The 16,381-nt window shown below is 35.9% G+C and overlaps 1 protein-coding gene across 1 annotated transcript in view; it reads right to left on the reverse strand.

Annotated features, from left to right (window-relative positions):
- CSMD1 (CUB and Sushi multiple domains 1) overlaps nucleotides 1-16,381 on the reverse strand; it is a 1,400,820-nt gene that overhangs the window by 484,307 nt on the left and 900,132 nt on the right. Inside the window, exon 8 of the mRNA XM_060136411.1 lies at nucleotides 2,976-3,063. Coding sequence (XP_059992394.1) covers nucleotides 2,976-3,063 — 88 coding nt within the window. The remainder of the gene's footprint in view (nucleotides 1-2,975; nucleotides 3,064-16,381) is intronic.

Raw genomic sequence — 16,381 nt, forward strand, 5'->3', positions numbered from 1 at the left:
ACAAGAATAATAGTATAAATAAAATCAGATGAGGAATATTTTACCAACCTAATAAAGTATACTCTTTTCAAACAAAAACTGCCCCAAATTACACATAATTACAGTGCTAACTACAAATGAATTCCATCCACTCATCTTGACAATGTTGGTTATTAGTTTGGATTATATGTTAGTCATTCATTTTGATTATAAGAATTTAGAAAGAACTGAATTGCCTTTCATTAAAACCAGTCTCAAAAAGACTTTAAACAGTTAAGAACATCCCCTTTCTCTGTTTAAAACATGAACGTTTACAGTGAGCTTATCATATGCTAGGCACATCCACATGTCATTTCAACTAATGGGCCTAAGATACCTTTCCATAATGATGAAAATCAGAATGCTCTCCCGCTAAGATCACGAATAAGTCAAGAATGTCTCACCAATTCTATTCAACCTTGTAATAGAGGTCCTAGACAGTTCTTCCAGGAAAGAAAAATAAATAAAATACATTCAGATTGAAAAGAAAAAATAAAACTGTCTTTATTTGCAGTTGACAGGATCATCTAGGAAGAAAGTCCTATGAAAAAAAAGTTGTAGGAACTATAAAAAAAGTTCCTAAAACTAGCTTATCACAGTTCTGTATATATACATATAGATATACACACACTGTACACTCATAGATGGCAAAATAATAATATTTACATTTTAATGTAATTTTATAGAAAATTTGATCTTTATATTATATTATTCAATTGCCATAAACTTGGAGACATGTAAACAGCATAGAGATTCCCCAGAAAACTAAGAAAGTGAAAGATTGAAAGTCTCAGCTGAGATATTCTGTCCCTTTCTTGACTTGTCATGCACACACCCAGCTGGATTTCCCCCCAGACACATCAACACAGCCCCAATGGCCAATGCTTATCCTGAGTTAAACAGCTGCAGGAATAAGGCTGTTATAAGAATGAGATAGAGTAAAGGCCAGCATATTCACCTCAGATACTAATAAAATCTTCTTTTCTTGCCCTCGTGCTAAACAGATACTGGCCCTGAATGTTTCTGAATTCCTTGCTAACTTTTGAAGATTAAACAGTTTCTCTGGCTCTCTTTACCATACGATGCAATTTGAACAGTTTGCACAGTCAGACAAAATTTAATTTGCTTTGTTTTAAAACAGAGCTCTGCCACACAGACGAAGGAGGTTTCTGAGTTTCAGGGATGACAGAGTGCTGGATGGGCAATCTCCTCATACACAAGTGCCTTTGACAAACACCCTTTGAGTTCCTTTGCACCAGGCACTATTCCAGTCACTGATGAGGCAGAGACAATAAGATACTATCCCTGTCCTGCAGAAGCTTAAGTTGGGTGGAAGAAATGGATGTGCAAAATGCATAATGCAGAGTCACTGCTGTAACTCTAATGGAGGGATATGTAAGGCTTTTGGAAAGCAAGGTTTGAAGAACACTTTCTGGTAGGAGCTGACTTTTGAGATAAGAAAGGAATACACAGGACAGAAAGCTCCATGGGTTCTAGCCAAGAATGTGTAAATTTCATCTATTTGCATCATTTTAAAGGAGATCAAATTCTTGAATGCTTTCAACTGACAGCTACTTTACATTTGAAATCAGTAGTTTTCTTTCTTAGCTGACCACCACACCCACTGGACACAACAAACCCCCTGGGGTGCTAATAACTACTCATAATCACTCTTGCCCTGGGGAACTTCCTTGAGCAGAATGGAGGAAGCCAATGATGAAAGGCAAGGGTGGTGGGTCTAAAATGTAAACTATTTGTTCCCTGAAATTCCCCATAGATTGAGACTGAAGCTAATCTCCAGTTAAAATCAACTTCCTGCTCAGCTTTCTACTCTGATTCTACCCTGCTTTGTTCCCCATAACCAGAGGTCACTTTTCCGAAAACCACTTGAATAAGAGTCCCCATCTCAGGCTCTGCTCCAAAGGAACTTCAACTAAGATACTAACACCTTAATGTACACTCAAAGTTTGTGATATTTAAACTGCAAACATTCCAATTGTCTATTCCATTTGCAACATGACAGACATTACTATGAAGTCAAAAGTATTTCAGTAGCACAGCTATACACTTGTTTCCTTTCCATGTAAAAAAATTATATATCATTTTACCTACTTCATTACAGCCACCCTACAGATAATTTTATTATTTTTCTATCCTTTAAAAAAAAAACACTGCTACTCCAATTTCACTGAGTAACATTTCTTCTTCCTTCTCTAATAGTATCACTACTTTCTTTCAATTTTCAGCTCACTTTAGTAGGCTAAACTCTACAAACATCTTTTCTTGTTTCTTTCTCAAAAATAGTGAGATTATAAGAAAGAAAAACATTTCTTGCTCCCCTTTACTCTTTGATTTTGCAGCTTACTCCTAATACTAGTATCCATCTTGTAAGTTGGAAAATGTTCAATTTCTTGAACTAACTGAAAGGAATGCAAAAATCTAGAAAAAAAATCACTATTATAGTCACTACTACATTCATAATGTAACAACTATAAAGCATTCTCTAGTAATCATAATCTAGTAAAATGAATCATAACATCTTCTGTCATAAATTGCATTGACTGCCACTCACCTTCATTATTATAAAAGTTTATTTAATGAAATAATTATGAGGCTATAGTTAAATTTTTGTACCATCTATTTTTTAAAACACTAACAAAAATGCATTCGAATATGGGAAGGTAGCAAATTAAAAACAGAATAAAACCCCTGGAGACAAATTTTGATCATATCCATATGGAGTTAAATTTTTAATAATGGCTTATATACTGAAAGGTACAAACTCTGGAGTAACTGGAATTTTTCAGTACAATATGTTTTAGAATTCTACAGATATTATAGATGCATAAAAACTGAGAAATTGTATCTTTAAATCAAAAGGAAAAAGAATTAAAACTACAAGATGAAATTATATATGTGTTAGAAAATAACATGTTATTGTTATTGTTATCTCCTACCTGAAGTCCGAACCCGTTCTTCTGCCGTTTTCTGGAATCCCAGGATCTGGACACATGTCAGAGACCAAAGCAACACCTCCTTGAGTTACTGTAATAGAAAGAAACATTATTACATTTTCATGTAGCTGTTCAGAAAATATCCAGGTAATAAATTTACATTAGGTAGATTTGTTTCTTAAATGCTGATGCCTTAACATGTGATTTCTTTAAGAATTAAGATAATTTAGCTAGATTAAGATAAACCTATTCTTATTCCTGAAAAAGACTTCTTACCCAGGATGCCAACAGCCTTTGGTTGAAACTCTTTCCTCTACTAAAGAAGTCTAAATTTAATTTTAAAACATTTTCTCATTATGATCACCTTTATGACACGTTACAATTAACAGCATGATGGGAAAAAAGAGCACCATACCATAAATACCGTAGCTTATATAGAAGAAAGCTTTCATTCATTCCCATGGTGAAATGGAGACGTTAATTATCTATTAAGATCTATACAAGAACCTGCTGTATAAAATATATATATATATAAATAAAACTCAAAAATTCAAAAAAAAAGATCTATAAAGAGATATTTTAAATAAAATTACCTATTATATTTTAAACCTCAAGCATGCTTATCATTGAAGTAAAAAAAGTAATGGTCTTCTTATGCAGATGTGATTTTTTTTTTTGAATCTGTTTTATAAAGAGCCTTCCCACCTGCTGGGATGTTGCACAGTCAGAATAGTTTTTAAAGGATTCATTTGCTTGTTAGAGTGGCTGCTACTCCAATAACTATCCCACTCTATCTAATTAGTGTAATCCAAACAAGGCAATTCCCTCTTTCTTTCCAGAAATTTGTTCAACGGTGGTTGTGACTCAATTCAGTTCAATGATGCTTGAGAGGAAGCCAGCAGGAGTGTTTCTGGGGAGACATTCCTGTTAGCTCATAGAGATCATCTCTTTTTCACTCTGGACCTTACCATGTTTGAATTTCAAATGTGTAACTGTTGGTACCATCTTGCTACAGTTCAAAGATGGAGGCAACAGCATGAATAGAAGAGACTGAGCAAGAACCAGGGCCCCTGATATCATAGTTGAGACAGAAACATTGACCAACTCAGAAACCTACACTAGCTCTGAATATCCTGTTGGATGATTCATATATTTCCTACAATTCAAACTCATTTGAATACATGATTTTATTATTTGCACCTGAAAAGCATTCTTACAAATATAAATATGTTCACATATATTTTGAATAATACCATAAGAAGGAAAAAAGAGTCTGGGTAGATATTGAAATCCTTAAGCATTTAATTAAAACTATGCATAAAAAATGCACTAATAATTATAGCAAGATTCAGTTTTTATTGCTAAATTAGGATGAAACTGTGATACGGATATAACCCTTCATTAAATACCAATCTTACCACAATATAAAATTTTCTTTCCTAAGTATTTAATGTTCTCAATTGAAAATAATAATCCAGCAAGTTCGGCAGTGAAATGAGAAGATGGTGGAATAGAAGCTCCAGGCCTCCTTCCCCCATTGAAACATCAGATAAATAACTACGGGCTAAATAACTTTGTAGGAACCCTGAAAACTAATCAAAGATCTACAGCAACTGGCAAATGTCCAATGAAGAAAAAGCCACGTTCATAATAGTGGTAAATTTCAGGGAATTTTTACATGCTTTTGTCCCACACCTTCCCTGACATGGCACTGGTGAGAGGAAGGGGCCCATTTCCTGGTTCCCTACCAGAGAAGGAGGACCAAAGAGGAACTTGTTTACAGTGTTCTGGCCTATCTGTGAGCCCAGTGTTGAAGGACTAGTTCCTGCCTTGCCTGAGTCAGGCATAGGCTGGGAATGGCAGCTGGAGGCCAATAAGACAACAGTGGACACTTGGCTATAAAAACTACGTGGGGACTGCAGAAAAGCGGGCAGGTGTGGGCAAGAGATACAGGCAGAGCAATACTGCAGAACACAAAAGACCCTGAGAAGAGGCTCCAATGAGACTCTTTGGGGAATCAGGATATTTTAAAGCAGCTGGGGGAGAAACACACAAACATATACCCAGACCCAGACAGAACATGTGAGCAGTTAAGACCTGAGAAGACCTTAACTTCTTCACCACAGGCTGATCTCGAGGTTCAGTGGCCCACTCATTTGTGGAAGTCTCCCATACCACTCTGCAAGACTGGGAAAGGTGGCTCTTTCTTTGAAATGCCAACTTTTTAACAAACATCACAAGGCATGCAATAATATATGGGAACATGGCCTATTCAAAGAAACAAAATTAATCCTGGCACTAGTCCCTGAAGATATACACAGATTGGACTTATTAGACAAAGATTTTTTAAAAACTATCTTAAATATGAATCTGAGTAAATAATGGTTGTACACCTCTCAAATTTCAGAAAAGACATAGATATACACTTCCAGGGAGCTCAATAAACTCCAAGTAGAAAAAACTCAGAGACTCACAGTGAGACACATAATCAAACTACCAAAAGACAAGGAAAGAATCTTGAAAGCAGAAGGAGAAAAGCAACTCATCACAAACAAGAGATCCTCAATAAAACTATCAGTTGATTTCTCAGCAGAAATCTTTTAGGCCAGAAGGCAGTGGGGTGATACACTTAAGTGCTGAAAGAAACAACACTGTCAACCAAGAATTCTATAGCCAGCAAAACTATCTTTCAAAAATGAGAGAAACATTAAAACATTCCCAGAAAAACGAAAGCTGAGGAGTGAATTACTACTAGACTTGCCCTATTAAAAAATTCTAAAAGGAGTCATTTTCAACTTGAAATGAAGGGGCACTGGACAATAATTCAAAGCCACATAAAAATACAAAGTTCTTTGGTAAAGGTAAATATGTGAAAAAAGTAAAAAAAACCAAACTATTATTGTAATTTTGATTTACAGCTCCACTTCTTAATTTTTATAGGATTTAAAAGAAAAATACATAAAATAATTACAAATCTATGTTAATAGGTACACAATATAGAGAACATAATTGTGACAAATAGCAGTTGGGAAAAACTGTAAAGGAGTAGATTTTTGTTTGTGATTAAGGTTAAGTTGGTATCAATTTAAGACACACTGTCATAAATTTAGGATCTTATGTGTAATCTTCATGGTCACAACAAAGAAAATATGTATAGAATAAACACCAAAGGAAATGAGAGGGAGTCACGTGTCACTATAAAAAATTAACTGTCAGCCATAAAAAGGAATGAAATTGTGCCATTTGCAGAGACATGGATGGACCTAGAGACTGTCATACAGCGTGAAGTAAGTCAGAAAAAAAAAGAAATATCATATATTAACGCACATATGTGGAATCTAGAAAAATGGTATAGACGATCTTATTTCCAAAGCAGAAATAGAGACACAGATGTAGAGAACAGACATATGGATGCCAAGAGGGAAGGCGGGGGTGGGATGAATTGGGAGATTGGGATTGACATATATACACTAATATGTACAAGGTAACTAATGAGAACCTACTGTATAGCACAGGGAACTCTACTCGGTGCTCTGTGGTGACCTAAGTGGGAAGGAAATCCAAAAAAAGGTGATATATGTATATGCATGGCTGATTCACTTTGCTGTACAGTAGAAACTAACACAACTGTGTAAAGCAACTATACTCCAATTAAAAAAAAAATAGCTGAATGCAAAGATAGATAGTAATGACCTACCACCAAATCAACTGCCATCAGTCTGATATTTCTACTGCTTTTTTCTCCAACTCCATAGTTTCACAGTCTGTATCATGTGCTAGGGCAGGTTTCTCAACCTGCACTCAGCGATCTACTAAAAGGTCTCTAAAATTTATTTTCTAAAAAGATTCTAGTTTTAATAAAAGTTCAAACCCCAATGCAGAATCTTACTTCCACCGTATTTTTTCTGCCCCCATCAATTATGTGACTCCCACATTCCCCCAAGCAAAACAGTCATTGCTGTGTCAAATGAAGCCATTTTCTTCAAGCTGAATGGCCATCACTGTTTCTATCAGACGTAGCCCACACTAGTGTGGTTCTCACTACACTATTTTAGAGTACCAAGCTAGTCTAAAAAACAACTTAAAGGCTTAGGAAGGTCTATTTCTATTCTGCTTTTCTGTTTTTCTCACATGGAATAGTAGTTAAAAATAAATGACAAATCGGAGGTACCCATGCAAATCAGCTCAAAACACTCTGGATCTTTTTTAAAGTAATGTCAAAGTTGGCTACTTATTCAAAAAAGGGTACTTAGTTGGAATTCTTTGAGAGCACAGAATGAAACAGATAAGTCTGAACAGCTTGCAGATGGCAGAAGATAACAAAAAAGTGATGAGAGATGTATGTAAAATATGGCTGATTTTCTGAAACAGAGATAGGCTTATAACGGGATGATAGAAAAAATATGGTGACAAACAGGTTATGCACAAGTAAACAATGAGCTCCACAAATCCCAACTACCTATTCCATCAGCATCATGAGCACAAATCCCAACTACCTATTCCATCAGCATCATGAGCAAACAATCATCATGAGCAATTAACTTCTCTGAAAACTGAAGCTTTAAAGTTGCAAAGAATCATGGAGATCCATCTGTTTCAAACAGGATCCCAATGCCTCAGAGAAACATTTTCAAGAGAGGAATCACTGGGCTTAACATCATTTTAACTCTAATTTTATGGAATTATATATCAAATCTCACAGGACATATGCCATAGATATTAATAAATATATGAAACTGCAGTCAAAACCTTAGAGTTTAAAATCAAAACTGGAGTATTCCATAGGTAGATTAATGACCCATCATTGACAGTAAAGCAAGGTGTAAAATTATGCAAGTGGATGAACAGATATAAATTAGACGGTTTGTAAAAGACTTCGAACGAATTTAGATTTAAAATGTGTAAATTATATTAATGTATATATAATCAAGTGACTTTTTCAAAGCATGCTGATTCACACTATCTCATTAGACCCTCACAAGTTTCTTATGAGATATGTAGAGCAGTAAGGAACATGCTTCTCCCATCAAATTGTAACCAAGCAGGAGCCTATAGGGCCTTCCCTGGACAGATCCCCCCATGTCCTCTGCCTTCTTTTTGTCTGTAGAAAACTTTAGCCTCTGAGACCTTCCCCAAGTTCCAAATAATAAATTTAATCAGAGAAGTGAGAAAACACAGGAAGAAAGGAAAATGGTCAAGCAAGACAAACTAGTAACACTTTAGCCATTAAACAAAGTCAAGGACTTTTAGTTCCTCCTCAAGAGTTATAAAAAATATTCTGAGCCACGTCCTTTGAGCTGTTTTGCAGATACCGAAACCCCCACCAGGTGGGAGAAATTAACTGCATGCTGCCCATAAGCACACAGACCCCAGATCAGTTGAAACCAGAAGGTTGATGATGTTGACTCCCGATTACCTCACCACCAACCAATCAGATGAATGTCCACAAGCTGATCATGGATCCCACAACCCACCTCCCCTCACCCCGTTTTTAAAAACCTTTCCATGAAAGACTTCAGGGAGTTCGGGCCTTTTAAGCACTAGCTGCCTGGACTCCTTGCTTGGTGCCCTGCAACAAATGCTGCATTTTCCTTCACCACAACCGGGTGTCAGTAGATTGGCTTTACTGCGTGCAGGTGAGTGGACCCAAATGTGGTTCAGTAACAAAATTATCCTGTTCTTTGAGGACATGTCTTGTGACTGTCAATTCAAATTCAAAATGAACTTTTGCTTTAAGGAATTATATAGCTAGACTAGTGCCCTAGCAAAGGAAGCAACTAACACAAAAGAAGTATAAACAACTACTTCTATGGTAAAGGAGACCATAAACAAATTAGTGGAGACAACATTTACATTAGTGAAACAATCAGAACTCATTGTAAATGAAGTGCTAAGAATAGTGATGATGATGATGATGATGATGAAGATAATGTAAAATTAAACATTTACTCTGGCTAGAAACTCCAAGTATCATTTACACACATTCTAAACTGAATCCATACAACCATCCCATGAGGAGACAATGTTAAACCCATTTTCCAGGAAAGGAAACTGGGGACAGAGTTACCACTCAATTGATTACAAAGTCCAGGTTCCTTTGCTTACATTTCCTGCAGTAAGCTGATGAGACATTTTATATTAAAGGGCTTGTAAATTGAAGTGAGGCTTTTAAAAATAACTTTTTAAAATTCTTAATAATAAAATTCCTTTTATATTAAAAATGAATATAATATATGGTCCTAACCATAAGGCTTTAGTTCAAATACCATCTGGTGGTAGTTTTCCTGCAGTAAAAAGACCAGATTCACAGGCCTTCCACACGATGCCATGAGCCACCTCCAGAGCACTAGAACAATGAATTGCCTTGAATATTAAATCTTCCATGTAAGATGCCATTCTTTTATGATAAAATTTAGTTTATATACCTTTGAAATAATAATCCAAAATAGAAACCATTTAAAGACACACATTTTTTAGTGAAACTGCTCCTGTGCTGTATTAAAACATATTTTTACTGTTGATATTTATTTCTTTAGAGACCTAAAGACATGTTTCAGCTGTATCAATTTTTGAGACTAATTCTTATCATTTTAAACCTTCAGAGAGGTGACATATGCTTCTAGTTGCATAACAGTCAGGAAGGTTGTTACACAAAACACATTCTGGGTGAAATTCCTTGATATCAATATCTCCACTCTATCAATGACCTTTAGATGACAGACACCCATGCTAGGCATGTGTTTGGGGGATACTGTAAACTTCAGGCTTTTCTGCTATGATCAGAAATAAGTCAACACTGACATTTGTTCCTTCAACATTTAATGGACTGAGGCTGTACTGAAATGAAAAGCAACACCTACTTTTTAATACATTTCCCCTTTTTGATTTGCAAGAGGTTTTATCTCTGCAAGGATGAAGCATCCGTATTACTCCTTCCTCAAAAACTAGTAACTTGATTAAATGTTCAACAACATTTTGATATTGTAGTAATTTCTTTCATTTAGCTATAACAGGATTATTTTCACTTAAAGGGCATCGCATGGGACATTTTTACATGCGTAACAGAATTTTGGGTACTTTTCTCTTTCTACTGAATATTTGCAGTCTTTACCAGTCACTGGTTTTGTTTTTGTTTTTGCACATATAGACAAGCTTTACAGAAACAGGTTAGCAAGAACTGTTGACGTTTTGATAATAAATTCTCATCGCAACATTAGGGTTTAAAATGGATAGTTTACATAGAAATAAGTTGTTAAAAACACATTGCTTTGATCTGAATTGTTTGGACCTCAGATTAATGGATGGACAATGAAACAGCCCACAAACAACTGGCCTTGTGTGTGAGAGTCTAGGCTGGATTTTCCCAAGTGTTTAATTTAATACAATGCCAGACATTTTTGTCTGGACTCTCTCTCTTTTATCATTACATATTTTAATTCTCTGACTTTTAAAACACTAGAAATTGAATGCCTACTATAATAATTTTCATATCTTGATTTTATCCATGTTCTCTTATTTCCAATTCTAAGGCCATAGTCTTGAACTATCTCTTAGTTTACAGTAATTTTTAACTCATATTTTAGCTTCTAATGTAATAAATGCATTATTGAGAAACTCTTTCAAGAAATTATTAATGATTCCCTACTCTACAACAAATGAAGACTACTTGGCCAGCATTCAAAACCTGTCTTTCTAACATTATTTCAACTACTACCTGCAGGGATCTTATGGTCCAGGTAATTTTAAATACTCCAAATTCTCTCACTATTAAGCTTTTACTTTTCTTTAACATTGCCTCTTATTGATTTTTTTTTTTTTTTTTTCCTGACAGAGGCAAAAAACAAGTAGATTTCTTATAAGGGCTATAACATTAATAATTATCCTCCAACTGCTAAAATCACCATGGCAGCAAATATTCAAAGAGGAATTATTTTCTTTATGTATCTTCAAGTTAAACCAAGATGTTTATTTGGTACCCAAATAAAATGAAATATAAGAATATGTTAGTACAAAATCAGTATAAATTCACAGCACTGAAATTTTTACAAGATCCCTGAGAGTTGTCCTTATGGCTGTCCGATTCCATACCGTCCTTGAAGATGTTTACTTGGATGTATCCTGGCAGCACTCAAAAACCCAAAAGAGATGTCTCGGACCTCCACTGGCCCCCACAAATGCAGAGTGACCGTCACCCAGGGACTAAGCTGCCTTAGCTTGAGGTCTCACAGCCTGTCACTTCTGCTCTAGTCTCTTTGTGAGAATTTAAGGACTCTGGACTTAGGATTCATGAATAATTTTTAGAGTCTACTCAGAGATGTCTTGCAGGATACCTAATTATTCATGGTCTTCTAACAGTAAAGATAGCATTTGACCAGGTCAATTTATATTACTACTTTGCATAGGATCTAAAGTACTAGTCTAATAACCTTGAAACATGAGAGAAAAGGGGAAAAAAAACTCAAAGTCAGTGTACAGTATAATTGATTTCAGGATTATACATATATATATAATTACTTTATATTTAAATATCAGATATTTAAGTATTTTATTTTAGAGGTAATACATTTAAATTCTAAAACCTTATTTGTCAATTAGTAGATTTAAAAAATAGGAAATATTAATTATCTAAGTAATGAGTACCCGTAGAAAGTTTTTATCATAATAGTTTATAAGTGATTTCAGAAGCTTGTATTTAAGTACATTCTAATACAGTAAATATAAATGATGTCAGCATGTATCATATACTTTATGTATATATTTATTTTTTCACTTATACACACATTACATATATATTCATGTTATTAAATAATTTTTAAAATTTAATTTAAATAAATATTAAATATATATAAATATTCAACCAAATATATATTAATAACTATTATTTGTTTATACAGGATAGTTAAAATATATAAATATTAACATTATTAAATTAATAACTATTATTTGCTTACACAACACAGTTAAAATATATAAATATTAACATTATTAAATTAATAATATTTAATATGAATGATTTGTCTATCATATATATTTTTATAACATACAACATTTATTAATATTTGTTTACAGGGATACTATACAATAAGAGAATGCTTAGTTCTTCTTTATGTATTCTAGCAGGGCAGAAATGTTAAATTCTCTGATTGAGAATTTTTGTGATACCCATAGTTTAAAATTAATAATATATCAGTAAATCAAACTGATATGGTCACTCCTAAAATTCTCATTAAATCAAAATCTGTGTTTGTAATCTCACTCTGTACCTTATTCAGATGTTTTGCAAATGTGTAATTAAGAAACAGAAATGATTTTTTGACTATTATAAAACAATTCTTGCAGAATGCTAATGGCCATTTTGAAAACACACAGCTGCAAGGTATTTGGGAGAAATAATAATTAGTACACAATGATATAATATGTGCATAATGTTTCAATTTTACACATTGTAAATTATTAATTATAGCTCTTTAAAGACATAATGGCATATCACCTCCAGTACTGAGATCATAGATATTAAAAATCACTGAAAAAACTATAAATTACTTAAAGTCATGCTATAATTTTTATTTATATGGTCTCAACTGAATATATCACACTGCTTTTCCTTTGTTCCTCATTATTATAGACCTGCAAATATATTTTTTTAACATCTTTATTGGAGTATAATTGCTTTACAATGGTGTGTTAGTTTCTGCTGTATAACGAAGTGAATCAGCTATACGTATACATATACCCCCATATCCACTCCCTCTTACGTCTCCCTCCCACCCTCCCTATCCCACCTCTGTAGGTGGACACAAAGCACCGAGCTGTAGATCTGCAAATATTAAAAGAGTAAGAATCTAATATTAATTAATATTCTATTCATTTCTACAAAAATGTGTAAAATTTAGTTTGTATAAGGAATTATGCAATATTAATAAAAGAAAAAGGGGAATCATGGCATGTGATGTATTATGGCAGGTCTTTTCATATTTGTTACATAATTTAATCCTCACAAAATCTCTGTGAGGGAACTGTTACTTTTTCTGTTTGAGAAAGGAGGAAAGTGGAGTTGGAAGGTTAGTTTGCATATCCTATATATTTAGCTGATGAATCTTCAGGGCCCATGTCATTCTTACTACATTAATCTACTTTTTTACTCTCAGCCAAGAGGGCGTCTTTCAAGGAAGTTGTAAGTGACAAACTGTAAAACTGTAAGGTATAAGTAGTGGTTGTATTCTGTATTTCTGTTTTGTCTTATCATAATGCTCTACGATGAAAATAGGTTCTTTAAACACAAAAAAAACACATGTGAAAGTGAAACAGAGATCTTCTTTTCCATGTCCTCCTGCCCACATGCCTTCCTCTGGGAAACCTCCCAGCCCAAAGTCCAGCTACGACCTTTCTCGCCTTCCTTGTCTACCAGTGTGGGCCAACAGTGGGTATCTGGCCCAAATCAGGCCATGCTTCCTGTGAAAATGACTTACGGATTTGCATTTTAAAAATATATATCTGAGCCCTTACCATTGACTTTTTTGAGAGCTGTAGCTCTGATGTATAAAAGACAGGAGGCAGTTAGTGGAGAAAGCTGTGTTTGAAAGGGTACCACTATGTAGTCTGCAGGCGTTAGGTGACACAGCCAGCCAAGGAGAGCAGGAGGAGCACAGGCTCAGAGAGCAGAGGAGCACAGCCAGCCAAGGAGAGCAGGAGGAGCACAGGCTCAGGAGCTTACCATTGACTTTTTTGAGAGCTGTAGCTCTGATGTATAAAAGACAGGAGGCAGTTAGTGGAGAAAGCTGTGTTTGAAAGGGTACCACTATGTAGTCTGCAGGCGTTAGGTGACACAGCCAGCCAAGGAGAGCAGGAGGAGCACAGGCTCAGAGGGGGAGCAGCTGGACATGCAGGGGTGGGCTCGCAGGCCTTCCGGTACTGAGAGGAGATGGAGCAGTCTTTCAGAAAGGAGCCCACACACCTCTGTCCATCATGTCTTAGCTCTTGAGGGAAATACTAAGAAAGTAACCAGTCCCAATAATCATGGCTCCCTAATTTCAGTACATGTTTGTCCTAACAAGGACACTCTTTTCCTTAAATGATTCTGGTAACCAAAAGAATCTAATTTTTTTAAGTTATCAAAAATAAAGAAAAGTAGCCAACATCCTGAACACTGACAACATCAAACGCTGGTGAGGATGTGGAGCAACAGGAACTCTCATCATTGCTGGTGGGGATGCAGGATGGTGCAATCACTTAGGATGAAAATTTGTGGTTTCTTATAAAAATAAACACACTCTTACCATATGATCCAGCAACTGTGCTCCTTGGTATTTACCCAAAGGAGCTGAAAACTTACGTCCACACAAAAACCTGCACACATATATGTATGATAACTTTATTCATAATTGCCAAAACTTGGAAGCCACCAAGATGCCCTTCAGTAAGTAAATAGATAAATTAACTGTAGTACTCCAAAGAATGGAATATTATTCATGAATTTAAAAAGCCATGAAAAGACGTGGAGGGGCACGTCTGGTTGAGAGTCTGCCTGCCGGTGCAGGGGACACGGGTTCGTGCCCCGGTCCGGGAAGATCCCACATGCCGCGGAGTGGCTGGGCCCGTGAGCCATGGCCGCTGAGCCTGCGCGTCCGGAGCCTGTGCTCCGCAACGGGAGAGGCCACAGCAGTGAGAGGCCCGCGTACTGCAAAAAAAAAAAAAAAAAAAAAAGATGTGGAGGGAACTTAAATGCATATGACTAATGACAAAAGCCAATCTGAAAAGTCTACTACATACAGTTGAGCCTTGAACACCACGGGTTTGAACTGTGTAGGTGCACTTTTAGGGGTCCACCTGTATGTGGAAGTTTGTTTTGAATAAATATACAGTTATCCCTTCGAATCTGTGGGTGCCACATCTGTACTTTCAACCAACCTCAGATGGCAAATTTAATACACAATCTGAGGTTGGTTGAATCTGCAGATGCAGGATCTGTGGATATCAGAGGGCCAACTATGGGACTTGAGCATGAACAGATTTTAGCATACATGGTGGGTCCTGGAACCAATCCCCCATGGATACCAAGGGACAAATGTACTATACACTTCCACCTATATGACATTCTGGAAGACACAAAACTATGGAGACAGTGAAAGATCAGTGGTTGCCAGGGTTCGGGGGGTTAGAGAGGAGATGAATGGGCAGAGCACAGACGGCTTTTAGGGCAGTGAAACTACTCTGTGTGATGCTATAATGGTGGATACATGTCATTATACATTTTTCCAAACCCACAGAATGTACAACACCAAGAGTGAACCCCAATGTAAACTACAGACTTTGGGTAATGACGACGTGTCCAGATAGGTTCACCCTTGGTAACAAATGCACCATCTGGTGGGGGCGTTGATAATGCGGGAGGCTGTGCATGTATGGGGACAGGAATATGTGAAAAATCTCTGTACCTCCCTCTCAGTTTAGTTGTAAAACTGCTCTAAAGATGGTCTTTAAAAAATAAAAGATAAAAGAAATAAATAAAAGAAGGAGGAAGAAGAAAAGGGGGAGGGACTGCAAGGAAAGGAGGAAAAAGAAGAGAATGATGGAGGGATTAAGGAGGGGGAAGTAAAGGAAAGAAGATAATAACTCTAAACTTTTCTTGAAGGACTTGAAAGTCTCAAGGGATAGATGAATTCTGGTACGTAGAGAGGAGTTGACGGGCTGGTGGAGAGGGGGCACCCCAGGCAAGGGAACTGTGTGAGCAAAGGGATGGAGGTCAGAGTGGATATGGAGCGTTCACAGAACACAGTAGAAAGTGCTCTAAAGGGGAAGGAGTTATACTGAGAAATACAGAGAACCCAAGTCAGGAACTGAGGCAGATGTCAAACCACGAAGGTTCTTTTGACTGAGATTCCTCTTTTTTTAAATTGATGTATAGTTGATCTACAATGTTGTGTAAAGTGATTCAATTATATATATTTAATTATATATATATATTCAATTATATATATATAGTATATATAATATACTTTTTCAGATTCTTTTCCATTATAGATTCTTAATGAGAAGTAGTCTCACTTCTTTCACGTATGCATTTCACAGGACATTCAGATATCTTCTTCTTCATTATGTGTATGTACATGTGCATGTGTTTAGTTACATGTAGTTATAATCTGAAACTTAAAATATACACTACAGGTGGTCCCCAACTTACAACAGGTTTTGAAACGGAGCAGGACCCTATGGTCCTTGCCCTGCCATGTCCTCAGCCTGCCTTCTGTCTGTGGAAAAACTTTAGCCAAAGAATAAGTTTAATCAGAGAAGTGAGAGAATGGAGAAACAAAGGAAAACAGTCAAAGGAGACCAAATGATAACAGTTTAGTCATTAAGCATAGTCAAGAACCTTTAGTTCCTCCTTAAAGGCTACAGATAATATTCTGAGC

The sequence above is a fragment of the Lagenorhynchus albirostris genome, chromosome 21 (assembly GCF_949774975.1).
Source record: "Lagenorhynchus albirostris chromosome 21, mLagAlb1.1, whole genome shotgun sequence".
NCBI lineage: Eukaryota > Metazoa > Chordata > Mammalia > Artiodactyla > Delphinidae > Lagenorhynchus > Lagenorhynchus albirostris.